At 49.4% G+C, this 26,492-nt stretch overlaps 1 protein-coding gene across 3 annotated transcripts; it reads right to left on the bottom strand.

Moving 5' to 3' along the window:
* Positions 1-401: 401 nt before the first annotated feature.
* Positions 402-24,996, bottom strand: SERPINA12 (serpin family A member 12). Of its 3 annotated transcripts, none has more exons than XM_088829772.1 (5): positions 24,863-24,996; positions 8,559-9,209; positions 6,628-6,898; positions 2,764-2,911; positions 402-888 (listed from the first exon to the last, which is right to left on the bottom strand). In XM_088829772.1, exons 2-5 carry the CDS (start codon positions 9,190-9,192, stop codon positions 697-699), a joined length of 1,245 nt encoding a protein of 414 aa, XP_088685898.1. In that variant the 5' UTR covers positions 9,193-9,209; positions 24,863-24,996; the 3' UTR covers positions 402-696. The 3 variants fall into 3 exon arrangements, with proteins under 3 accessions (XP_088685898.1, XP_055273608.2, XP_055273609.2); XM_055417633.2 differs by lacking the exon at positions 24,863-24,996 and adding an exon at positions 14,837-15,023; XM_055417634.2 differs by lacking the exon at positions 24,863-24,996 and adding an exon at positions 14,666-14,829.
* Between the last annotated feature and the right edge of the window lie 1,496 nt (positions 24,997-26,492).

Raw genomic sequence — 26,492 nt, 5'->3', positions numbered from 1 at the left:
CCTGGCTACTGTACTTTGGGTTTCATCCCCCTAATGCTGGACCAGCCCCACTCCTGTTTTGTCATCTGCTAGGATGCTTGGCTGAGCCCAGAGCTCCCATGGGGACCCTGTGCAGAGGATATCTGTGTAGCTCACATGCCAAACACCCCTAGCCAAGGGCTCACAAAGGGGAACTAACTTTTCTCAAGTGGTGTGCTAGCTTCCTCGGAGCCCTGGAGAAGTATCATTGTCCTCAGTCTTGGGCTAGTTCTATGGGGAAACAAAAAGTGGAGAGAGTGTATGACTTTCCCAAAGACTCTTTGTTTCTGAGATTTGAACCCAGGTCTCCTTCACTCTGAACCCCAGGCGGGTACTCTCTTTGGCTCACAGCATCCCCATATTATCCACCAAGAGTCAGAAGATCTTGGGAGTGTTGTTTATTAAATCACAAAACCCCTCTGCCTACCAGGGGCAGGGGAGAAGGCTACTATCAACTGGGTGGGGATGGGGCATCTAATCCTGAAACTTGAATGGGTGGTGAGGGGGCTAAGGCAGGGAAATGGTGCCCAGAAGCCAGTGGTGCTGCCTCTTGGATGGTGGTGTGGAGAGCTCAGGATAATGTGAGATGAGATGAGAAAGTCCCTGTGGTCTCAAGGAGACAAAACGCATCCAACCCCAGGACATAAGCTGGGGTCTGCAGGAAGCGGGGTTTCTGCCTTATCTCCCAGAAGGATTTACAATCTTTCCAAAGAAGAGCAGGTTATTCATTTTAGTCTCCCAGATCATCAGCAGGAAGCGGCGGTTTATCTTCACCTGAATCGGCGTCTCCATGGGCAGTGTCTGCGCTCCGGAGCCCGCGGCCCCCTCTGTGCCCTTCTCATCCATCTTCAGGGTAGCCTTATGCACCGCCTGCAGGAAACAGGAGTGGGGTCAGTGCTTGGGAAGCCACTCGGAGGCCCTGAATGGGCTAAAGCTAGCAAGAGGCTGTGAAACGGAGTGCGTGTATGCGTGCTAAGTTGCTTCAGTCCTGTCTTTTTGTGACATTATGGGTGGTAGCCCAGCAGGCGCCCCTGTCCATGGGATTCTCCAGGGAAGAGTCCTGGAGCGGGTTGCCATGCCCTCCTCTGGGGGATCTTCCCAACCAAGGGATCAAATCCTCTTCTCTTACTTCTCCTGCTTTGGCAGGCAGGTTCTTTACCACTAGCGCCACCAGGGAAACCCTTGAAATGGAGTATTTCCTGCCATATCAGTAAACAAGGATGTCAGAGCTATTCCGGCCCTCCAAATGGGACTTTCTGAGCCTGGAGGGCACTCAGAAAGAACAATGCCTAGGATCCAATGATGATCAAGGAACTAAGGATGTGAAAAATCAAATCACAGGATGCTGGTCCCAGATAGCTGAGATACATGTGAAAGGAATGATTTCAGTGAATCCAGACTCTTGCATCTTCCCAGACATAGAAAAACAATAAATTCCTTAACTTGAAATTTCTGGTTTTCCTTAATTAACAATAATCTTTCGATGTTCAGACTACCTGCCTTTTGTCACCAACTTCTATATAACCTAACTCCTTCAGCCCCCACACCCTATCTCCTCCGAACAGTTTTCTCAGGGTTACTTGAGATTCTCCAGGCAAGAACACTGGAGTGGGTTGCCATGCGTTCCTCCAGGGGATCTGATCTTCCCGACTCAGGAATAGATCCCGAGTATCTTATGTCTCCTGCGTTGGCAGGTGGGTTCTTTACCACTAGCGCCATCTAATTCTATTCTACAGAATGCTAATTATTTTACTGGCAAGTCAATAGTTGATGTTTACACAGAGAATCACAGCTCACAGCTGTCAACTCCCCCCTGCTAGACTCCATGCCCTCTCACTTCCCAGCCTCAGGCCGCGGTGCTTTCCTCCTGGAAGGTCTTCCTCCCCCCTGTCTCTGCTTCCTGAAATCTTCCCCGATCTCAGTGCCCTTTGAACCTCAAAGTACGATTGCCAGATAAAGTATGGATAAATTTGAATGTCTAGTTAAATTTGAATTTCAGATAAATGATGAAATTTTCAGCCTAAGTATATCCCATGCGATATATTTGGCTATACAAAAAATTTTCATTCATCACTTATATGAAATTTGAATTTCACTGATGTCCAGTATTTTTTTAAGATTTTTTTTTCACGTGGACCATTTACTGAATTTGTTACAACATTGCTTCTGTTCTGTGTTTTGGTTTTTGGGGGTCATGAGGCATGTGGGATCTTAGATCCCCTGACCAGGAACTTAACCCTAACCCCTTGCATTGGAAAGCGAAGTCTTAACCACTGGACCACCAGGGCAGTTCTTGGTATATTGCAGGCTGTCTGCTACATCTGGGCATCTCCACCATGTGGTCCTTCTGACTGTCACCAGCAGGCAGGGGCTCAGCCTTGCTGGAGACCAAGGGGTCCTCAGATTGCTCATCTCTACATTATGCAGAAAAATGTCCACAACTTACTCCTCACAAGTCACTTCTAGGCCTGACGACTGCTCCAAACCGCCATCCACTGTTGCACCGAATCAACTTCCAAAGTAGGACTAGGAGATCAACAGGTCCGATTTTGAAGACTAGAAATATGAGGCTTGGGAGGGTAGGTGATTTGCCCAGGACCATAGGCGGTTCGGGGCCGTTAGGCTTGGCCTGAGTGGTGGGGGCACTCTTGGCTCATACCGCTGCTGTGCTAGTGTGTCTGGCCTGGGGTGGTACGCAGATTCCCTGAGCTGGAGGGGGGCAGCGTCCCGGCCAGGTAGGCTCACCTCACCCACTTTCAGGTTTCGATGAGGGGAGATCCTGGTGAGATCACCGTGTTCCTCAAAGATTTTGCTGATGCCCAGGTGGGAAAGCATCTTCTTCAGGTCGTAGTTACTGGTGATGGTCAACCTGGGCACAAACACATCTGCAACCCTAGGGAGGAGAAAGTGACAAAGGTGAACAGCGGGGTCCTGCCGTTTTTCCAGGCAGGCTTTAGGATGGTGATGAGGCATTTGTCCTCCCAGCTCCTGAGGTCTCAGAATTTCTCTCTATCCACAGAATAAAGAGAGACTCCTTAAGCCTGGGCTTAAAAAAAAAAATTTTAGTTGTGCCAGGTGGGGTCTACTTCCCTGACCAGGGATTGAACTGGGGCCTTCTACATTGGGAGCTCAGCCTTAACCACAGGACCACCAAAGAAGTCTCCTGGGATGGGTTGTTAAAACATTCAGGCTCTCTGACTTGTGTTCTTATTTTTCTATCAAACTACCCGAGCCTTCATCCACAGCAATGTTCCTGAGGCCCCCTGTCTAAGAACCCCTTCAGGGCAGCCATGGAGGGTCTCTCTACGTACAGTCTTAGCCACACCCATGCGCCAAGCTGATCCCGACCCCAGCAATCTGGTTCTAGAGGTAGCAAGGCTCTGAGATGGGAAGCTGAAAGAACTGAGTTCAGATCTACTCTGCCTTCCACGAGCTCTGTGGTTGGGATCAGATGACCTCACCTCTTTAAGCCATTTGTATGAAAATGAGGATGGTGACCATGGCAACCACAGACCAGAAAGGGCTAAGGTGCGTGCATCAGAGGCTCAGCAGTCAGTGAGCAAGCGAATGTTCATCCTCTCAGCCCTGAATCAGCTGCTTCAGATCCTTGTGGTCGGGACCTGGGTTGGCGTCCCTGCCCTGGGGTCAGCCGTGCTGAGGCATCTGTGGAACCTGGGTTCCTGTCCACGGGGTCATGGACCCCATTTCTCTCTGCCTCTCCAAGGACCTCATTCCTGCCTATCTTTCCTTTTCCTCCTGCACAGTCCATAAATGGCTTCTCCTGGACCGCCCTCAGGGGCAGACCGCAGGCTCTAACAATCGTCATCTTCAGTTCAAAAGCAAAATGAATTCCCTTGGCCCCTGGTCCCGTCTCCAGCTTCCAGCCCACGTCTTTCTTTCAGAGCAGAGAAAGAACAACAACAAAAAGACACGTCCTCCCATTGCTTGTTGCTGCTGTCGCTCAGTTGCTACGCAGTATCCGACTCTTTTTGCGACCCTGTGAACCGTAGCCTACCAGCTTCCTCTGTCCGTGGGATTTCCCAGGCAAGAATACTGGAGTGGGTTGCCATTTCCTTCTCTAGGGGGTTGTCGGCACCCAGGGATCGAATCCGCGGCTCCTGTGTTGGCAGGCAGATTCTTTACCACTGAGCCACTAGGGAGCCCCCCTTCCATTATTGGCTCAAACCATCTTCCAGAGCGGCCACTGACCTTGGCTTGTTAGAGCCAGCAGCCAAAAGTCAGGAAGTGGCGCCTGATAGTCAACCCTATTCGGAAGCATTGCCACCAGAGCCATGCCCTCTGCTCTCCCCTCCATCCCTGGGTGCTCCCTCTGATCCTTTGCTGGCTCCACCTCCTGGCCCATTGCTCACCATCGCAGCTGCCAGCTCCCAGCCTGCCTCCACCGGCTCCTTTCTTTTCTTGTTTTTATTCCCCATTTTCTTTTCTATCTTTTTTCCCTCTTGGGGGATTTCATTCTGCGCCTTGGATTTTAACACCTACAGTAGGCCCAATGACTCTCAAACTTACCTTTCTACTTGTCCATTCATTTGATACAAGCTTATTTATTGCCTACTGTATACCAGGCTCTGTTCTACATGCTTAGACGCATCTAGAACAGGCAAAAATCCATGCTCTTGAACATGTGCTCTACTAGGGAAGAAAGACAATAAAACCATCACAACAAAAGGGAGACAAAAGAGTAGACACATGGACTGGTAGTCTCAGCAAGTGCCATGGGAAAAAATACACAGATTGACTTGGGGATCAGGAACGCTGGAGTAAAAGGAAAGTCTGAGCAAGCTTTCAAGGGGGCAAAGGAGTCTGGCAAGGTATTTTTTTGTGGTTATTATTATTATTTTTTCTGAATGAAATGGGGAGTCATAGTAGAGTTAGACTTTATCGTTCAGAAATAGAATTTCTCTCCCACGAGCTTGCAGCTAAATCTGGATGTGTAAGATGCGTTCTTCAGTTTCTCCAAAGATTTGTTCCCATGTGAAGGAAACTCTGTTGGTTCACTTTTCACTCATGGACAGCCCAGCTCGGTCCTAGCATCGTCCCTGCCTCTCTTAGAACCCCCCGCCACTCCTGACAGCACGCTGGGCATGGCAGAGGTTCTCAATAAAAGCCTTTTGGATGGAGAATTATGGTGGCATCAAGGTGGAAGAGAGAACAAAAGGACCAAGGGGAAGGATATCCTGGCATTGTTTCTACCGAAGTGGAAGCTTTCCTTTCCATCTCACAGACCCGCTGAAATGGAGCAGGACACTGTGTTCTCTTCCCTGTACGTCCTCCACCTGCTTTTTGTCCGTGGGAGAACTTTAACCAAAGAATAAGTTTAAGGAGAGAAGTGAGAAAAAGGCAGAAACAAAGGAAGGCAGTCAAATGAGACCAAATAGTAATAGCTTAAACATCAAGCAAGGTCAAGGACTTTCAGTTCCTCCTCAAGGGTTCAGGTAATATTCTGGACCACATCCTTCGAGCTGTCTTGCAGATACTGACAAAGCTACCAGGTAGAAGCAGTTAACTACATGATGATCAGACTATAGCCGTGACGTAAGTTGCCACAGCTCCGAGAACTGGCCTCAAAGAAAACGGAACCAACCAACCCTGGAACTAAAGACTGTACTTAAAACAATCCAGATGATGATCAGACCACTGATGACCAATTTCAACATGACTGTCAGAGGTTTCTGCGTGGAGGGCCCTCCCTCCTTCTATAAAAGCTCTTGGTCGCTGATTGTCAGTCGGCCTTTAGACGGCAGTCGGCTCTTCCTCCCATTCCCTGCCCCACTGCTGGCATCCAAAGTAAAGAAAACTTTCCTTTCCATCAATCTGCCTCTTTATTGGCTTTTGAGCAGTGAGCAGCAAGACCTCCAGTTTTGGTAATATCACCATGTCTCCTGGCTGCCACAGACCCTGTCCTAGCCCAGAAGCTTTCAAGGCACCTTGCAGGTCTATACTGATATCAGCTCCTCAGTTCTTAATTCTAGCTCTCATCCTTCCCAAGAAAAGCTGTCAATAGGCATGTGCCTGGGTGAGATTCTGGAGGCTTACCTTAAATCTGTTCTAATTTTATGTTTGAAAAGAAAAGTATTTAGTGACTTCAGTCCCTCAACTATTATTAATACAACTTACTTGGCTCACACTCCACTGGTTTCGTTATGACACCACAGTTGAAAACGTCTTACGTGCAACGTACAACTCACAGCTCCTTTGACACCCCACTTGGGTTTGTCCTCACCTAGGATCCCTCACCTAGGGTTTCTCCTCCCTCTGCCTAGGAGTCTGTCACTCCTCATCCTTCCATATGTACTGCTCTTCAGCCTTGAAGATGTGGCACCAATGCCACCTACTTCATGAAGCCCTCCCTGACCCACCACTGCCCACCAAGTTTGCTTCATCTTCTGCACTCTTACAATGTTTAAGCATTTACATTCCTATGACTTGCTTTCTAGCGTGCTTCCTACCAAAATATAAACGCATCATGGAGCCCAGAACGGGCTTATCCATGGGGTAAGAGCTCAGTGAATCTGAGAGAGAAGAAGCAAAGACAGTAGGAGGAGAGGGAGGAAGATGGAAGATACTGCATATGTCAGGCACCCTCTTTACCTCCGTACGAGTGACTTCTTCCACCTGGCCAAAGTGTCCAGCCCCAGGGCTTCCTCCACTTGCTTCATCCTGCCCTCATCAGGAAGAACAAAGGTGGCCGTGAAGCCGCTCTGATAAGGCATTTCCAGGACAGTGCAGGAAAGCTGGTCATCACGTCCCACTTCATACATGCCCACACGGAACATCATGGGCACCTTCACCGTCTTGTTTTTGTCCAGAATGAAATCTTCCTCTTTCGTTTCCTTTGGGTCAAACTCATGTTGCCACCTGGCTTGAGATTGAAGAAGAACAAAGTGACATAAGTGTCCTGAGAGAGAAGGGGCTACTAGATCCAGCTAACCATGGGGTCTCTGTCCCCACGGACTTAGAGAAAGAGTTTGGTTGCTCTGGTGTATCAGAGCAGGTGCACAGGAATCCTCGACCTCATGCCATGCCCTGAACACCTCAGGTGACGTGAGCTTGGTCCCAGTTGTCATTTATCCCAATAAAGCCAAGACCAGGGCTGCTGACTAAGAGGGGACCTTCAGACTGCCCGAAGCCTCAAGGCTCCTGAGGCTGAGAAAGCCTGTGGATTCTGTTACAAAAGCAGACCCTGGATCACACTTTGTGGGGGCTATTTGGGTCTGAGTAAAAATTCTCACATCTATTCCAAGTGAGCCCTGGAGAAGCCATGCTCATGTAGGACTAAGAAAACTAAACCAACAGGCTGCCCTTGGGAGCAGGCTGAAGAGCAGTGAACTCTTAAAACCGGGCATGTTGATTCCCTAGGTTTGACCCTGAGACCTCTCTGATGGCGTAAACTCAGACCTGGGTCTTTCCACACTTGCTACCCTCAGAGCCCCCAGTATAAGACCCCTAGGTCCAAGGCCCCAAGCTCAAATGTCTGGCTTTATTGCTCTAGAAGGTCAATTGTCTCAACCTCCCTGGGCTTCAGTGTCCTTATTTGCCAGCTGGGGATATCGATGGGAGTCTCACAGGGCTGCTATGAGACTCAGTAGGGAAAGGCAGCACAGCTCAGGGACTGTGTGCAGGGAAGTGCTGAGTGGATGCCTGGCATCATCACATCACTATTGCTATGGTTCTTGCTGTCATATAGAGGATGTAGGGACTGTGGGAAATTCCTCATTTTCCTTTCTTCCCTGCTTTGGACAGTCTACCATTATCACTCCTGTTTTACCTTATAACCATCAATCTCCTTGTGGATTTTGGGAGAGCCGGACTTCCATATTCAGGATCATGTTGTCGACAGCCCTGCAGCCTTGCCTGGTCTGAGGGATGTTGGCTTCTCATTCTTACCTGTGTTGGCCAACATTTTTGTGTGTGTGGTGTGACTGGGTGTGTACCGTGTGGTGATGCAGCTTGAATTAGGGAATATACTTTCATATTCTTTTTCAATACCTTACCCTCAGACCTGGGGAGTCTATAACATGTGCTGAGAAGACCAAGGCACCTACCAATGTGATCATGGTCACAATGTGATCATCAGCACGGTCACCATCCTGGGCATCTACTTGGAGTGATGGAAAGCATAGCCATCAGGTCAAGAGAAGTGGATTCTACTCCTGACTTTCATTAGCTGGCTTTGTAACTTTGAGTAAATTAGTTAATCTCTCTCTGAATTTCACTTTCCTGATCTAAGAAATGGGGAAAAGGATGACACTTCAACCTCTACAACCAATGTTGTGTTAGGATAATCAGTAATCATAAAAATGCACATATGGGGAATAGACTTCAAAACATTCATTTATCACTCACTTTCACTTTGAATCCCAATAACCACCCTATGAGCTATGTATCAAGGTACTCCTTTTCCAGACAGGAGAAGCAGGATTCAAAGAGAGCGATTACATGTGAATTCAGGGTCACAGAGCAAGTAAGAGGACAACCACTGAATTTGACTCGTCTACATGCCAACATACCCTAAGCCTTACCTCGAAAGAAAATATAGTTGATAAGAAGCATCACAGTGCCAGGGTCTATATTCTCGACTAGGTTGTTGATTTTCCCCTGGGTTTTCTGACTGACATAGTTATTGATCTGCTTCTGAGCATTTTCTGAGTTCCGGAAGTTGGTGGGGATGGTGTCTGCCTTGTACATGTTCTTGACTTCTGTCAGAAACCTCTGCTGGGGCTTTACCCTCTGGTCAATAAACAAGGCATTCCCGAGTCCCAGCCTTTGTTCCTGGTTCCTCTGGTTCAGCCTGTGGATGAGGTAATGGAAGCCTTCATGGAGGTCTTTCTCAGGGATGTTCCTGAAGTTGAAGCCCTCCTTGATCTCGGCCAGGGTGGAGTCCTGGGCACCCAGAGACAGCATGGAGAAGGCCATAGAGATGCTCCAGGGGGAGAAGAAGATGTTATTGCCAGGGCTGTTGAAGGACAGTTTCTTAAACAGCTTGAGTCCAAAGTTTGCGTTTCGCTTTGCAAGCTCCTGAGCTGTCCCCTTTCCCTTCCCTACTTGGCCCTGACTCACAGCTTCATGATTCTCTGGAGAGAAGTTGAGCTTCGGAAGACCTTCCACAGTGAGGAGGCCAGCCAGAAGCAGGCCCAGGCCCAGCAAGGGGTTCATTTTTCTCGGAGATTGTCCTGTTGAGTAGTAGACCCAAGGTTAGCAGAAAAGAGAACAAAAGAACTCCGTTACCCCTGTCTTATCCACAAGGAAGACCAATGAAAGGAGTGATACTGTGACCAGCGTGTACTGTGCATAGCAGTTCATAAATGCTTTGACATTCATTACAGTGTCTAGCCTTTGCAATCACCTCGGAGACTAGAAACGATTACGTGAATGAGACGTCTGAGTGTAGAGGATAGCTCTTGTTTACCCCTTCCCCTGTCTGATAGTAACAGGATCTCAGTTCCTTTAAGGAACTGCTTCCTTCTCTATGCTGGATCACAGTAAGAATAATCCATGGTGTGGGCATCTGACCCAAGCTAAGCCATCATAATACTCCATCCCCCTGCCACCCTGAGGACTTAAGGAATGAAAAAGGTGACAAAAATCGGATCAATCAGTGTCTTCCTTTGAGAATGTAAAGTCCATTCTAACTCTGGGGTAACCGGCTTACTGTTAAAGCCTGGGACCTGAATATGAACATGACATCCACATACAGAAGAGAGAGAGAGAGAGAGAGAGATGGAAGGAGAGATGGAAGGAGAGAAAGGAGAATACGTATTTGGTGACATCTTTGAAGTTCCTGGATTGACCTTTACCTGAAGCCCACCCACTTCCATTTTTCCAAGTTATAAGAGCAAATGAATATCCCTTTTAGAGCTGGCTGGCTTGAGTTGGTTTATTTTTCCTTACAACCAGAGCTAAAGTTTCCTCGAGAGGAGAGGGGAGCTGTGAGCTGGCAGAAGCCAACTCTTGCAGTATCACCAGCCCCAGAGACGTGCACCAATTGGGTTCCTTTCAATTGACTGAAAGAGAGAACAGATGAAGAGTAGCACAAGGCCTGCACCTAGGAGGGCCCCAAATCCTCACTTTCTTCATGCCCCCAAACCCTCTATGCCCAGGTCCCGTGGATACAGCCATCCTCACAGCAGACATGAGTCTTCAGGAAGCTTGGGACCCTGCATCTGAAAATTCTGTTAGATACTGCCTTTGCTTGCCAGGATCCCTCTCATCTTCCTAAGGAAACTGTCTTTCAGGTGTCTACCCTTCCCTCGGGCAGTTCGTGTTCCTCAGGGACAGGATCCCAACCCCAGCTCTAAGGGCAGCCCTGAATGAGGCCGGGTAACCTCCACTCTTCTACTACTGATCCGGGCCTGAGCCAGGCCTAATCCAATCAGCACACAGAGAGTTTCCCTTGTTAGTTTTCAGAGAGGGATAGAGGACTTAAGTGATCCAGTGAGGGTGTATTTCAGGGTTCTTGGCTGGAATGTTGGGGTGCTGTTGTCCTGTCTCTTCCTCTGGATGTCCTGGCCAGGGAGATGTAGACACCAGGGGCTACCACAGCCCTTAGTCCCGTGAGGGGAATGACTCTAGGACAAACCCAGAACACAAAGAGTGTGCCTACAAGGGCTCTGCTGAGAAACTGAGGTTGGGGTCCCAGAGTAAGCTCACCTGGAGCCCACTGTACCCCAAGACTTTCCATGATGCCGGTGTGAGATATGTGGTCAGTTACTTGAAGGCGAAAGCACCCAAACAAATTCAAGTTTTGTTTTATTTCAAGTGTCGGGACTACCGGGCAGACAAGAGTTCTGACTGCTGTGTGACGCTGAGGAAGTGCCTTCCCCGCTCTGAGCCTGGGTGATCTGCAGATACCTTTCACTCCTAATGACTCATTGTTAGTAAAAATTAAAGACAGTCAGTGATGAACCAGGACTCCAGGGGCTGTCTGAAAATAGATTATAGAAATGAAGATCAGTAAAATCCCCACGGTTGTTTCAGATAAAGGGAAGAAAACAAGAAAATGGAAAAGATTCAGTGTCTCAGGTTAGCGGGCTGGGCCGTACAAAGACTACTTGGATTAAAATTAGAAGTTTTTCCCATCCAGAGGCGCAGGCCACCTTCGTATGTATTATTTTCCGATGCCTGGGAATGAAGAAGTGAAGACGTGGCCTTCAAGGAATTGAGAAAACATTCTAGTAGCAGGTTGACCAGCCAGGTGGGGTGGTAAGCGGTTTGAGCAGCTTGCCCAGGGAGCCGAGGACGGATCAGGGCAGGACAGGGCCAGAACTTGGAGCAGGGAAAGGAAACCGCCGGAAGTCCATCCCAGAAGCACAGATGACTGAGATACATAGTTCTACAGTGATGCCCTGTCAGTGACCCCCAAAGTCAATTCCCTACTTCACGGAGTTTCAGGAATAAGATCTGACTATTGGAATAAGACCTGGAAAAGGGAATGGCTACCCACTCCAGTATTCTTGCCTGGAGAATTCCATGGACAGAGGAGCCTGATGGGCTACAGTGTATGGGGTCGCAAAGAGTTGGACATGACTGAGCGACTAACACACATACACACACACACACACACACACACACACACGGAATAGGAAGTCTGGATACTTGTCTTCTCTGGCTTATATGTTTGTTCAGTGACTCCCAAGAAGACTCTTTACTTTACAGAGCCTCCACATTTTCATCTAATAAATGGGGAAGGGGTGATGCCTAACCCTTCTCCCCACTGGGTGCTGCTAATCAGCTCGCTGCGCCCACCCCTCAGGACACAGCCTACACCCTGCCAAGCCTTAGTGTCCCCTACCGCTATAACCTGTGTCACAACGGTCCCCACAGGCCTCCTACTCAGGCTCACAGAGTGCAGACAGTCTGGCCTTCCTCCTCTGCAAGCAGCCTACTCTACCCCCAGGTCTGGGCCCTTCCATCTGTCATCACAGGCCCTAAACTGACTTGAACTCATCAGATGGGTACCAGTCCCTGATGCCCGAAGAGGCTAATATTTTTTATCCCATTAATTAAAATACCCGAGGGACTGGTTATTTCCCAAAAAGCTGATAGATTGTCCAAGTTGAACAAGTCTTTGCTCATTTTTATTTTGGGGTGTGTGTATTTGGTTGTCAATTGAAATATTGGGTTGGTCAAAAAGTTTGTTCGAATTTTTCCATAACATCCTATGGAAAAACCCAAATGAACTTTTTGGCCAACCCAATAAAATAGGTAAATAAAATAAAGGAAAAGAGAAAACTAGAAATCTAACTTTGTGGAGTACACAGGGGGCAGATAAATCTGTAGCAGAATTTCAGCTCATCTCTGACCATCTTGGTTTTACATTCCCTAGTAATTTGGGGGAAAACTTTTCTTCTCTTACTAGTAGTAATAGCATGGCACGGACTCAGGACTTACTTATCCTAAAGACAGATCCAAACCAAATATGTTCAGGTATAAACCACAAGCCCTTTGGACAAGCAGTTCAGGTGCTTGAAGCCTACATATGGGGTGGGGGTGGGTTTACCTATGGAAGGGCAAGGCAGCTGGCACTGCTTTTACCCGCAATACCATCCTGCCAAGCCCGGTAACTGGAATCTCCTTATCATAGCAACTCAGGGAGGGCGTGAAAGTGAAAGTGTTAGTTGCTCAGTTGTGTCGGACTCTTTGCAACCCCATGGGCTGTAGCCCGCCAGTCTCCTCTATCCCTGGAATTCTCCAGGCAAGAATGTTGGAATGGATTGCCATTCCCTTCTCCAAGGGATCTTCCTGACCCAGGAACTGAACCCAGATCTCCTGCACTGTAGGCGGATTCTTTACTGTCTGAACTAAAATAGCACTTTTAACAATAAGAATAGTTGTAATTTTACAAACGACTGTCATCCTTGTTATCACCAGTAGTTTGAGGAAACAGCGCTCATAAAGGGAGCACACAAAGGGTACAGCAGAACTGCTCCATGAATGGTGCTTTGGAGCCATTGTCTTCAAAGAGAAAAGACCTCCATCCACCCTCCCCAGATCTGTCTCCTGACTGTCTGCTCTATCTCTCTTCCCTGTGATAAAACTGAGCAACAAAAAAAAGTTTAGGCGATATCCATCCTCAAGTCAAAGTTTAGGATGCTTGGGATGAGCTCTCATCCCCTAAAACTCGAGCCCTAATGAGTGAGATCCACCAGCTCAAGGGCCCCACTCAGTGAGGGGGCTGCTGCTGTTGTTTAGTCACTGAATCGTGTCCAACTCTTTGTGACCCCGTGGACTTCAGCACACCAGGCTTCCCTGTGCCTCTCCATCTCTCAGAAGTGGTGGGGTCTCTGTCTTCAAAGACTAGACACAGATATCCTGCTCCATCCCAAGGAACCCCAGGCCCTCAGAGATCCCAGCTTTTCTCCAAGCCTTTCCAAAGTTCTCCATAGAGTGCACAGGACCTCGATAAACTCGGAAGGGACCTGAGGGACCCCTCCTTCCTAAAGATGTGCCTTAGCATCCCAAAAGACCAGCACAAGAGCCCCACACCAGAGGAGATATCTCAGGCATGCTCTGTGGTCCAACCTGCTTTAAGGGACTGATATTGTTAAAAGAGATCACTCTGGACATATTAGAAGTTATTATTTTTCAAAGCAAGTTTAGAACTCAGTGGCGGTGAGACACACCCTCTTTCCCGCGTTGGAAGTGACAGAAGACCAACCCATGAAAGAACTCTAGTGACTATGGCAACAGACTTCATTCTCCTTCCTGGGAAGAAGAGGCTGAAACACAGGTGCATCATCTCATCTCTGGATTTACCCTGGAGATTTCTGCCTTCATCCTTTTAAGAACTATTTTGAGCCCTTGCTATGCATTAGGCACTAGAGTGTTTGAGCAATGCCGAAGAAATGGCCCATGCCAATGCTGCTGACTAGCCCATGGTCTCCTTTGAAACCCAAGCACGGAGCTCCCTCTCCTGAGGCGGTGCCAACAGCCATCCCCAAAGACTTCTCCAAATCCTCAACCACTTTCCAGCTCTTTGCCTGGCCTGTTCCTCCTGCCTTGTGACTTCATTCTAGGATGAGGGACTATGTGGGTTGAATGACCATCAACTTTGGGCCACTTGTGCTATAAAGGGAAAACCAAGGCCCTGAGTGGACAAAGGAGCTATCTGAGGTCAAAGCATGCATTCTGATGGATCAGAACAGGAATCTAATCTGTTAGGGCAATTCTGCAAAAATTCAGGAAATGGGCTGCGTGGCCTCACTTTCTCCATGGAAAAGTTGTTCAGTCGGCCAAATCACGTCCGACTCTTTACAACCCCATGGACTGTAGCACGCCAGGCTCCCCGTCCTTCACTCTCCCAGACTTTGCTCAAACTCATGTCCATTGAGTCAGTGATACCACCCAACCATCTCATCCTGTCACCCCCTTCTCCTCCTGCCCTCACTCTTTCCCAGCATCAGAGTCTTTTCCAATGCTGGAATAGTACATTGATGGATGCAGCCTCTGTCTTTGGGAAGATATAAAGACTCACAAAAAGCTCACAGACGGGACTGGCTATGGCCAGAACTACAGGGAAGACGCAGACCCGATTTGGAGGGGGCTCTTGACCTTCCTAGGCAATCCCCACCCCCACACCCTCTAGAAAAGCACAAGAGATAGACCTCCAGGAAAATGATCAGGGCCTCACCGGAGATGCTCAGTACCCTCTTCAAAAGAGGGGTTTCCAAGCTCTAGAACTCCTCCAGAATTTCCTTCTAGACAACCCTTCCAGGACTCGACTGGACCCTCCTGCAAGCTGAAGCAGGAGGGAATAAACAAGACACGCTTGACCTTTTCAAAGAGAAGGTCTCATACTCACAGTACATTCAGAAGAAATCTACGCAGCCAGCCAAATGGATCTGCTTCTCTTGCTTTATTATTTATACTTCCACGGCCTCCTGGAAAAGTAGACCGTAGGCCAATAAAATTAGATGGCCTGATTGGGCAGGTGATGGAGGTTCCAAAGTAAAGGCCACACCACTTCCTCCGGGGCTTCTCATCTCAGGAGGCAGCTGCCTGATATTTAGACCACACCCACTGGGTGTGGCTTCCCTAATGAAGTCCATTCATAACTTTTGCAACTACTATATTTCCCAATCATGCTGGCCCTACAACCTGGAGTATTCTACAGGTAGATCATTCTGTAGTTCTGATGCTAAATATTCGACCCAAATATCACCACTCTCATCAGTGGGAAGAGGAGGAAAACAGGAGTTTCTCGTCTCTAACCCCCGTTTCTTTCTTTTGATAATTTTTTCAAGTTCTTTACGGTTGGCAGTTCTATCAGCTTAGCTCACATGGAGTCCTTTGAGAGAAGAGAACTCAGAGAGAGATGAATAGACAATTCAGTATATAGTTTTGGTTAGGGAGAAACAGGAATAAAAAATTCACATGGACGTATGTGATCATTCAAGAAAATTACAGATTGGTTTTTGATGACATATTTGTTGGTCTGAGTGATGAGACGAGGGTTGGTTTTCTGCCCCTGGCTTTTCTGTATTTTCCAAGTTGTCCTTCAGGAAAAGGTGTTACTTTAGAGTTCATTCTAAGAAGATTTAAGATAAGATGGCATTTATATCTTCTTTATCAGAGGGTGGTGATGGTGTCTGAAAATGTTTCAGACCCTCTGATGCTGCAATGGATCCAAGGGACCTCTTTTCAAGTCTGTTTCCACTAATGAACGCCAATGAGGAGAAAAATCATTCGAATATTCCTTCCCCATTTGGAGGTGTTTCACAATAGGTTCTGTATGAGCAAAGCACCAGAAGTTGGGGACAAACAAAGCACCAGGAGTTTTCCTTCCTTTGGGATACTACTTTTGGCAGACCTGATGCTCATCCCCAACAATGTATAGAGCAGATGACCCAGCAATGACTTCTAGAAGAGAGGTGACCCTGGCTCTTCCCTGAGCTTGGTTCAGCTCCAGACGCGCTCACAGACCAGGCTAATCAGGCGGTGGGGATGTGGGTGCCAGAGCTGCCGGAAGCAGGAAGCTGGCACCTCGACTCACCCGGGGAGGCGGGCCCGTCCGCTGTGACGCATCTGGGTCAGGTGAGAGGCCTCCCTGTGTGACTCTGCTCGCTGAGCCCCTGACTGAAGGACGGGCGGATGGGAAGGTGGTCCTGACACTGATGGGCACTGACAGCCGGCCAGAGGGACGCTGGCCCAGAATCCAGGTCAGGCTGGAAATAACCCTGCCTGCTAATGACAGGGTGAGGCCAGTGGGTGTCTGCCAGCCACACCTGCCGGCCAGGCCCAGACGCGCTCGGTTCCAGGGCAAACTCCCATGAGGATGCATGGGTGAGGCCGGGAGGGTCAGTGTCCTGGCAAGTGGGGATGCCCACGGAGCCACTGGGGATGCCCAAGCACACACAGCTCCACATTGCCATCAAGTGCTGAGCCCTTGGCAACACTTTGCAGCTTTTCTGTCAAATTTTCCCATCACCCTGGGCTTGGGGACAGAGAGAAGAGAGAGGCAGACATGAGCAGGCTAGGAGGAGGGAAGCGGGGACAGACAGGATGAGGGAGGAGATATATGGGCCCCTGGCTGAGTGGCTGGTATTTGTCCCCTGAGGACAGACACTTCAAGATAAAGATAATGTCAGGAGCAGAGAGAAGATGAGCCCCAGATGGATAAAAGGTTAAGGAAGCTACACATTTCTCATTCTCGCAGTCCAGGTCAAGGAGGCCTCACAAACTTGATAAGCGCAGGAAGGTTCCTCAGGGGTCAGCAAAGGGAGAGGGCACTAGCCCATAATATGTCCTGCCAACCTCCCAGAGATCCCCACGCTTGATTCTGTCTTGAATAAAAGATGCCATGCACATCTGGAAGGGCCCTGAGTCAGACCCGATAGGGACATGGAGTCAGACAAAGCAAGATGATTGGCCAGAGGGAACCCGGAAAACTGCCCCCTTATAAACGATTTCAGTTCAGTTCAGTTCAGTCGCTCAGTCGTGTCCAACTCTCCGCGACCCCATGAATCACAGCACGCCAGGCCTCCCTGTCCATCACCAACTCCCAGAGCTCACTCAAATTCATGTCCACAGAGTTGGTGATGCCATCCAGCCATCTCATTCTCGGTCGTCCCCTTCTTCTCCCGCCCCCAACCTTTCCCAGCATCAGAGTCTTTTCCAGTGAGTCAACTCGTCGCATGAGGTGGCCAAAGTATTGCAGTTTCAGCTTCGGCATCAGTCCCTCCAATGAACACCCAGGATCGATCTCCCTTAGAATGGACTGGTTGGATCTCCTTGCGGTACAAGGGACTCTCAAGAGTCTTCTCCAACACCACAGTTCAAAAGCATCAATTCTTCGGTGATCAGCCTTCTTCAGAGTCCAACTCTCACATCCATACATGACCACGGGAAAAACCATAGCCTTGACTAGACGGACCTTTGTTGGCAAAGTAATGTCTCTGCTTTTTAATATATTATCAAGGTTGGTCATAACTTTCCTTCCAAGGAGTAAGCGTCTTTTAATTTCATGGCTGCAGTCAGCATCTGCAGTGATTTTGGAGCCCAAAAAATAAAGTCTGACACTGTTTCCACTGTTTATCCATCAATTTCCCATGAAGTGATGGGACCAGATGCCATGATCTTTGTTTTCTGAATGTTGAGCTTCAAGCCAACCTTTTCACTCTCCTCTTTCACTTTCATCAAGAGGCTTTTGAGTTCCTCTTCACTTTCTGCCATAAGGGTAGTGTCATCTGCATATCTGAGATTATTGATATTTCTCCCAGCAATCACCCCAAAAGCACGGCTCCCTCTGGACCTGCCAAAGTGTCTTCCCCACAAGTACTTTACTCTTAAACGCTCTATCTGCTTTACAAATTCCTACCTCTTTGCTGGAACTCTTCCTCCAAAGAAGAGAAGCGCCTGCTTCTAGCCTCTTTTCCCTACTGGGCCAGCAGTTAGGATTCAGCACCTGTACCGCTGTGGCCGAGTTTGATTCCCAGTTAGGGAACTAAGATCTGGCTTTCAGACGCTGCACACTACGGCCACCGCAGATCTAGGACAGACAGAGACTCTGGTGGGGTGGGATCACTGCTACCTGCACCCATCACAGGCACACAATGAATGGTCAAGGCCTCTAAGAAAAACCCAGCACCACCTGTTTCCCCAGTCTACTCCTCAGCCCCAATCTCAGGGATGTACTGCGACACTCAGGCGCAGCTCAGCTCCTGAAGTCATGGAGACCTCGGTTCTAACCCTGGTCAGCCCACTAGCTGGACTAATGGTGGCCCGTTAGCTGGGCCACCTTGCCCGGGTCCCCTCATCTCTCTGCCTCACTCCTGCCATCTGTTCAGTGGGATCACAGAAGCACCTGCTTTGCCAGCTCCACCAAGATGTTAGCAATGCTATCAAATGCAATGGGCAATGTGAAGGTGTCAATCTGATGATAATTATAATAATAGCAGTAAAAAGTAATGCTAATAGTAGTATGATAATGGACATGAGGAACAGCTGATTCTGCTCTTCCAGGCCACACTGCTCATCATTTTCATCCTCTGGCACTAGAGACAGTGAGTCGTTGTTCAGTCGCTTGGTTTTATCTGACTCTTTGTGACCCATGGACGGCAGCACGCCAGGCTTCTCAGTCCTCCATCATCTCCCGGGGTTTGCCCAAACTCGTGTCCATTGAGTCTGCGATGTCACCCAACCATCTCATCTTCTGCCTTCTCCTCTTGCCCTCAATCTTTCCCAGCCTCAGGATCTTTTCTGATGAATCAGCTCTTAACACCAGGTGGCCAAAGTATTGGAGCTTCAGATTCAGCATCAGAAATACAGTGCAGGGAGCTTAATGTTGCTGGAGGCCCAGGGGCAGGACCATTCTTCCCCCATCAAATGGAAAAATGCTATAGTTAACAGATCAGGTAGCAAGAATAGTTTCAAGGAAGGCTGAGGTTGGTAGGTAACTTAGCACAGGAAAAGCTGGCCCTTTTTGAGTAACTTCGGGGTGTTTCATGTGCTGCGATGCAGTCAAGGATGGAAGCACTCATTTCTGAGTTTTTAGGAATTGAGGAAAACAGAATGGCTATCTACCTCAGACCAAGGAAAGGGCCAAGTCACAGAGCTGGGGAAGCTGAGTTGTGTGGGTGAAGAAGTGGTGAGGAAAACCCCAAGACTATGTATCCATTCTCCAGCAATGCTCTACAAATCCCTCCTGGGGTCCAGGACCAGCCACAAGCCACGAGGGCAGGAATGAGGAGTGACAGAGCTCTGGAAGCCATCACCGCGGGCTCACCCTGCAGATGGAAGGGAGCGCAGGCACATCAGGAAAGTGCTTGTGTGGGATGTGGAGGGTGGGGCTGGTGGAGATTCCTGTCATTCATCCATGTTTTCAGCACTCCTTCCAAGATGAAAAAAGCAGTCTTTTGAAAACCATGCATGGGCTAGTAAGCAGATGCACTTAATTTATTTGCTCTCAGATGGCACCACCAATTTCCTGATCAGAGATTATCCTTTTGCAGAGGACTGGCTCTACAGTCCAGAATAAAATGAAGGGCAATTGCTTCTGGTGAGAGAATATATTGATTGAGACTTACTCATCAGTTCAGTTCAGTCGCTCAGTCGTGTCCAACTCTTTGCGACTCCGTGAACTACAGCACGGCCTCCCTGTCCATCACCAACTCCTGGAGTTTACTCAAATTCATGTGCATTGAGTCGGTGATGCCATCCAACAATCTCACCCTCTGTCATCCCCTTCTCCTCCTGCCTTCAGTCCTTCCCATCATCAGGGTCTTTTCAAATGAATCAGTTCTTCACATCAGGTGGCCAAACTTTTGGAGCTTCAGCTTCAGCATCAGTCTTTCCAATGAATACTCAGGACTGATTTCCTTTAGGATGGACTGGTTGGATCTCTGTGCAGTCCAAGGGGCTCTCAAGAGTTTTCTCCAACACCACAGCTCAAAGGCATCAATTCTTCGGCACTCAGCTTTCCTTATAGTCCATCTCTCACATCCATACATGACCACTGGAAAAACCATAGCTTTGACTAAGTATGTTCGCAAAGTACTGTCTCTGCTTTTTAATAAGCTGTCTAGGTTGGTCATAACTTTTCTTCTAAGGAACAAGCGTCTTCTAATTTCTTGTGCATGGGACATTTTGAAGGAGCTCACCATTATCTTCATTACCTCCACCATAGTTTGGCCTCAGGTCAAATAACAGGGAGGGAACACAGCCCCACCCTTCAACAGAAAATTGGATTAAAGATTTACTGAGCATGGCCCCGCCCATCAGAACAAGACCCAGTTTCCCCCTCAGTCAGTCTCTCTCATCAGGAAGCTTCTATAAGCCTCTTATCCTTTGTCCGACTCTTTGCGACCCCATGGACTGTAGCCTACCAGGCTCCTCTGTCCATGGGATCTTCCAGGCAAGGTTACTGGAATGAATTGCCATTTCCTTCTCTAGGAGATCTTTCCGACCCAGGAATCGAACCCAGGTCTCCCGCATGATAGGCAGACGCTTTACTGTCTGAGCCACCAGGGAAGTCCGCCATCAGAGGGCAGACAGACTGAAAACCACAATCACAGAAAACTAACCAATCTAATCACATGAAACACAACCTTGTCTAACTCAGTAAAACTATGAGCCATGCCGTGTAGGGCCACCCCAGACGGATGGGTCATGGTGGAGAGTTCTGACAAAACGTGGTCCACTGGAGAAGGGAATGGTAAACCACTTCAGTATTCTTGCCTTGAGAACCCCATAAACAGTATGAAAAGACTTATTCATACTAATATGTAAATGACTGATACCATTAATGGAGACCGGGAAAGAAGCAGTAGAGCCCTGGGAATCTAAAGCAGGGGAGAAAGATCCCCAGGTGGAAAGGATCAGAGAATAGGGACGCAGAGAGCGGGGGAGTCAGAAGATTCAATCTGGAGTTAGACAGTCTGGGTCCAGGCTCCGTATCTGCCACTGTCCAGTTTTACAACCTCCTGAAGTTACTCCATCTCTCAGGATCTTGAATTCCTCACCCATAAAACTGGGGAAATGCTTGAGAAATCCACTGGGACGATTCAGCGGGCAAGAGCCTGTGATTGGCACAGTATAAACCACCCTGGCCTCTGGATAAGCTGTTCCATGACTTCAGAATTTTGCAAGGGTCCCTAAAGACAGGAGGTCGCTTTTCATACCCTTCCCTTCTGGGCTGAATGAAAACAAACATACTGTGAGCCCAGCTGGAAATCTGCAGTGTAAGGTCTAAAACCTACACATCACCCTCCAGGCATGTTTCCAAACACCAGGAAAAACCTGACCTGTCAACTCCTTTGTGTGACTTCCAAGGCCAGAAATGATTTTCCACCTCAAATGACCAGCTAAGTCATTCTGGATGTTTCCTGCTGGTCACAGCCTGAGAGGGGATGTGGGACTGAAAAGGGTCAGACTCCTCGTACTGCTTGAATCTCACCATATCTTTGTGCCTCAACTTGTTCACCTATAAAATGGGCCTACCTCCCTCCTCACCATTGAGATAACCCATGCAAAGCCTTTGTGTTGTGCCTGGCATGTGGAGGCACTCTGTGGGAGCTGGTTTTATTGCTTGGTCATTATCATTATTATATATCATTTAAAGTATTGTTTTATGATGACACTGGTCATGGAGATGGAACCCCAGAAGGCAGAGCATCTCCACAGATATGTCCACAGCTCCTTGACACACCCACCCCACCTCCCCGCCACAGCTGTCTCCCGCCTGGCACACCCTGGCAGCCTTGGGCTGGAGGCATGCACCAGAGATGCACTTGTGGGGCTGGATGCTGGCAGCAGGAGGCAGGCACTCTCAGCCAGCCCCTGGCGGCTTTGGCTCACCTCTCAGGCACAGCTGGCAGGAGGTGGGGAGCCATGGTCTAAGCTCAACTCTGGGTCGGGGTGTGGGAGAAACTGGGCAGAGCTGGGGCAAGACAGGGACCTGGGTAGGTCTTTGGAGGCGGCTCTGAAGCCCGAGTTGGGCACGGTCACTGACCCTGGGGCAGGGCTGGGCTGAGCTGTGATTTGGGTCCACGTGAGTGTCGGGGAGGAGGCCGGCATGTGGGCCACATGTCCTCTGGACCAGTGCATCTGATCTCAGGGACTTGATCGGGGCCAAGGTAGGTATTTAGGGGGCCCACAGGAAGTACCAGGTCAAGGGGCTTCAGAGGTGGTGGCAGCTGGTGGCTGGAGACAGGCAGGGGTTGGAACTTTGAGTCCATGGTCATTTGAGCGAGTCCATGGTCATTTGAGCAAGTCCATGGTCATTTGAATTAGGGCTTCAGTGGCCAGGAGTTTGGGGATGGAGTCCAGGTGATAGGAGGTGGGAATGGGCAGGGGGACAAGAGGGTGGGGGGTCAGGAAGGGAGAAGAAGCATAAATCAGGACCTGGAAGACAGCTCTCCGGAGGTCTTCTATGCCATTGAGACAGTTCTCTTCCACGTTCTCACTCTAGCGGAAGGGCAGTGGTGGGGCGCGGAGGGGGCGGGTGGTTCTGACCTTGCGATTCTCTCTCTTTGCTCTGGTCTCTGCTCCATCTCCCCGAGCTTGAAGTACATCTCCCTGGCTTATTTCATTCACAGCCCGGCACTTCTGAAATGGTCTTTTTCCCCTGCCTGCCTACTTCTTCACTGCTGGCCTTCCAGCATTTGGATGCCAGCTCCTTGAGTACAGAACTTGGCACTGACCACAGTTGTACCCCCAACTCCTGGGACAGACTAGGTGTGTGCTCAGGGCAGGCTTTCCAGGTGGCGCTAGTGGTAAAGAACCCACCTGCCAATTGCTAATGCAGGTTAGACGTAAGAGACGTGGGTTTGATCCCTGGGTTGGGAAGATCCCCAGGAGGAGATGACAACCCACTGCAATATTCTTGCCTGGAGAATCCCATGGACAGAGGAGCCTGGCAGGGGATGTGGAGATGCCAAGGGAGGAGCCACTGATGGGGACGCTGCTTCACGATGACAGGGCTCCCAGGCAGGTGAAGCCCAGTAGTGCCTGGCACCCACTCTACCCTTTAGAGAGTGTTGGCTGCCATTTGACCTCTACCTTCCAAACCTCCAGGACACTTCCCTTGTGATCAACCCTCACCCGGAACCCACACAGGAAAGGAAATTCTGGGAGTGTGGTCCTTTCTGAACTCAGCTGACACACCTGACTGGAACTGTTGCTTCCAGTATCTTCCCTGGTGTGTATCTTCCAGCTTCTGCACGAGAGAGGTTGCCTTAATTCTCCTGGGTCCAAATCCCTCATCCCAGGACCCGAATCCTCCCTGCCTGCTTCAAGGGTCCTTTTGTTGTTGTTCAGTTGCTAAGTGGTGTCTGACTGTTTGTGACCCCATGGACTGCAGCACTCCAGGCTTCCCTGTCCTTCACCATCTCCCAGAGTTTGCTCAGACTCATGTCCGTTGAGTTGGTGATGCCATCCAACCATCTCATCCTCTGTCATCCCCCTCAAGGGTCCAGTCCTGAGCCAAAAACCTCTGGACAAGAGGTCAGGGCGGGACAGGTGATAGGATGGTAGAGCCTGCAGGCACCTGGGCTGGGGCGATTTCCTGAAGAAGGACAGGAAGGATGACACTCTATGCCACCTCAGTTATTACACACACATACACACTCACACACATCTTAGTGGGATAATGTGGGGGAAGAAACAGCAGCAAGAGAAGGACAGCCAGTCTGCTGACTACAAACGTCAATGCAGTTGCCCTTCAGGGAGCATAACCCATAGCCCTCTGGGTCCCAGTAGCCAAGGACCAGAGGAGGAAAGGAACTTGACTGCATGTAGTGCCCCGATCTCCGTGCGTGTATTTGTGCACCAGCTCTTCCCTCCCTCAGCCGTGACCTCGGAGCGTGGGGACAATGGCCAACACTACTCAGCACCCTTGGCAGGACCTGTCATAGCCAGAAGCATAAGGGGGAGTCCAGGTGGGCTTGGGGGCTCATTCTGAGCACCACGATCTCATTATTTGCCATCTGTCTCCTCAAAGCCAACAAGGCAGCTTTTACAGGTTTCTTTTCTCCAGGAAGGCACCACCCAGCTTTCTGGTTAAATCCTTCTTCAGCCTTCCTTCATTTCATTCATTTGCAAACATGCATTTGGCACCAACTGTGTGCTGCACACTGCGACACAGAAATGGCCTAACGCTGACGCTGGCTGCATCCTTGCGAAGCTGAAAGTGGCGTCAGAGAGAGAGATCCCGGTCACCACGACCGCCACTGGCCCAGGGCGCCTGCCTATGTGGAACGCCCGCTCACCTGGGAGTTGATTGCTTTCTTTTTTCATGTTGGGTTGGTATTTCCCTTCCCTCCCGAGCACTGGAAGTTTTGCCTTGTTTCTCCCCTGGGTATAAGTGATGGCCCAGACTTCAGATGATGACTCAGCAGACTGGACTCGACTTGGGCGTGGAGCGGGCTCAGTTTCAGACAAAGGGTAACAGGTTTCCAACCTTCTGTCCTTGCAGATGCCAGCCAGCCATCAGCCAGGAGGCAGGTGAGGACTGTCTGCCCAGGGCATGGGGGGCCATCCTCAATACCCAGGGAGGGATTATCATCTTGGGACACACCAAGGCTCTCAGAGGTGGCTCAGGCTGGAAGGTAGCACTGGGATGTGTGGAAATGAAACCCGTGAGGATGTTCTAAACCTCAGGAGCCCCTGGCTGGGAGGAGCCAATGGGAGTCCAGGCTCAGCAAACTCCCTGGGGAGCCCACGGCGTTCCCCCACCCCGGCAGGTGGAGGAGGGGGGAAGAAAGGAAAAATACTGGAAACAGAAGACTGTCCTTGCATTTAAGCACGGATGCAGTGAAGGCGGGCTGAAAGCACGGTCAACAGCAAGTGCATCAAATTACGAGCCGAAAACATCTCACAGGGCCTGACTCACCTGACAGCCTGTGTCAAGTTCCAGCCTCGCGCCTTCATCCTCGTGCTACAGACAGCGCTTTGAAAGAAAAAGAGTGCGTGTGGCTGTCAGACCAGCCTGGCCACAGCCCCTCTCAGCTGAAGCGTCTTGACTGGACAGTCTGCCTCTCAGCCCCACGTTCACCTGAAATGAACTTCCTACTCCCACACAGGGCTGTCATGAAGAGCAACTGTGGGAACGTCGAGTTTAGGGCTTGGAAGTGATTTTTATCAGTAACTATAAAACAGATAACCCGTCACAACATCTGAGGTTTATTATTGATGAGATCACTGAAACACATTTTGTGGCTTTATTTATTGCTCTATCCTTAGGCTCCGCACATAAAGGACACTCAATAAATAACTGCTGAATAAAGAACAAATGAATGAATGTGATTTTCTCATTAAAATCCTCTTGCTTACGAAAGAAAATCCAAATTTTTAAAGTAGCAACAGAGAAGAAAAACTGTATTAAAACATCCGTACTTAAAAAAAAAAAATTAAAAAAATAAAATAAAACATCCGTACCTACCACTCCCCACCTCTTCAGTCCACCAGCTGGTTCAGCCTCTTTTCCCTTCACTGTTCTCTAGAGGGGCCAAATCCTTAGCTTCTCGCTCCTCAACAACCCCATCCTGTCTTCACACATCTGGGCCTTGGCTCGCAGTACCTGCCGCGGGCCCACTTGGGAGATTCTTACTCATCTTCAAAATTCAGTTTATACATCGCTTCTTCCACGAGACTTTTTCTGAACTCCCCTCCTCTCTGCTCTCAACACCATGCTTCCCTGTACTGGGTCCACAGTCCTGTGGCTGGTTCTGCCAGATCTCAGGGTAGAAAAGCTACTGTTGCCAAGTCTGTCTCCCCACTGAGGACAGGAGAACTTCTCTGTCCTCTCTTCCTCCCTCCCTTCCTTCCTTTTATTCATGCTTCTTCCCTCCTTCTCTTCCTTTCTCTTCCCTTTCTCATTTTCATTAAACTATCCAGGCATTTTCTCCGTATCTAGCATCAGGAATCCAGTAGTTCATAAGGCACCAGAGACTTGGCCTTTGTGTAGCTTGTATTACGGTGGTGATGGAGGCGGAGATGGTGGTGGTGATGGAGGTGGTGGAGGTGATGGTGGTGATGACTGAGGAGGTGATGGAGGTGGTGATGGTGGAGGTGGAGGTGATGGTGGTGATGGAGGTGGAGACGGCGGTAGTGGTGGAGGTGATGGTCCTGATGGTGGAGGTGGTGGAGGTGATGGAGTTGGTGGAGGTGATGGTGGTGATGACTGAGGAGGTGATGGAGGTGGTGATGGTAGAGGTGGAGGTGACGGTGGTGATGGAGGTGGAGATGGCGGCAGTGGTGGAGGTGGTGGAGGTGATGGTGGTGACAACTGAGGAGGTGATGGAGGTGGTGGAGGTGGAGGTGACGGTGGTGATGGAGGTGGAGATGGCGGTAGTGGTGGAGGTGGTGGAGGTGATGGTGGTGACAACTGAGGAGGTGATGGAGGTGGTGGAGGTGGAGGTGACGGTGGTGATGGAGGTGGAGATGGCGGCAGTGGTGGAGGTGGTGGAGGTGATGGTGGTGATGACTGAGGAGGTGATGGAGGTGGTGGAGGTGGAGTGAAG

This window comes from Moschus berezovskii, chromosome 21 (assembly GCF_049115385.1).
Source record: "Moschus berezovskii isolate FMDL1 chromosome 21, NW_MosBer_1.0, whole genome shotgun sequence".
In the NCBI taxonomy this organism is placed as follows: domain Eukaryota; kingdom Metazoa; phylum Chordata; class Mammalia; order Artiodactyla; family Moschidae; genus Moschus; species Moschus berezovskii.
This window is presented reverse-complemented; position numbering and strand designations above follow the sequence as displayed.

Bases quoted from the DNA above. Each gene is read 5' to 3' on its own strand.
- SERPINA12 (XM_088829772.1), bottom strand. From the start codon at position 9,192: ATGAACCCCTTGCTGGGCCTGGGCCTGCTTCTGGCTGGCCTCCTCACT. The intron at 6,899-8,558 runs GTAAGGCTTAGG...TTCAATCTCAAG, and splicing joins CAACTATATTTTCTTTCGAG to CCAGGTGGCAACATGAGTTT. The intron at 2,912-6,627 runs GTAAAGAGGGTG...TCTCCTCCCTAG, and splicing joins AAGAAGTCACTCGTACGGAG to GGTTGCAGATGTGTTTGTGC.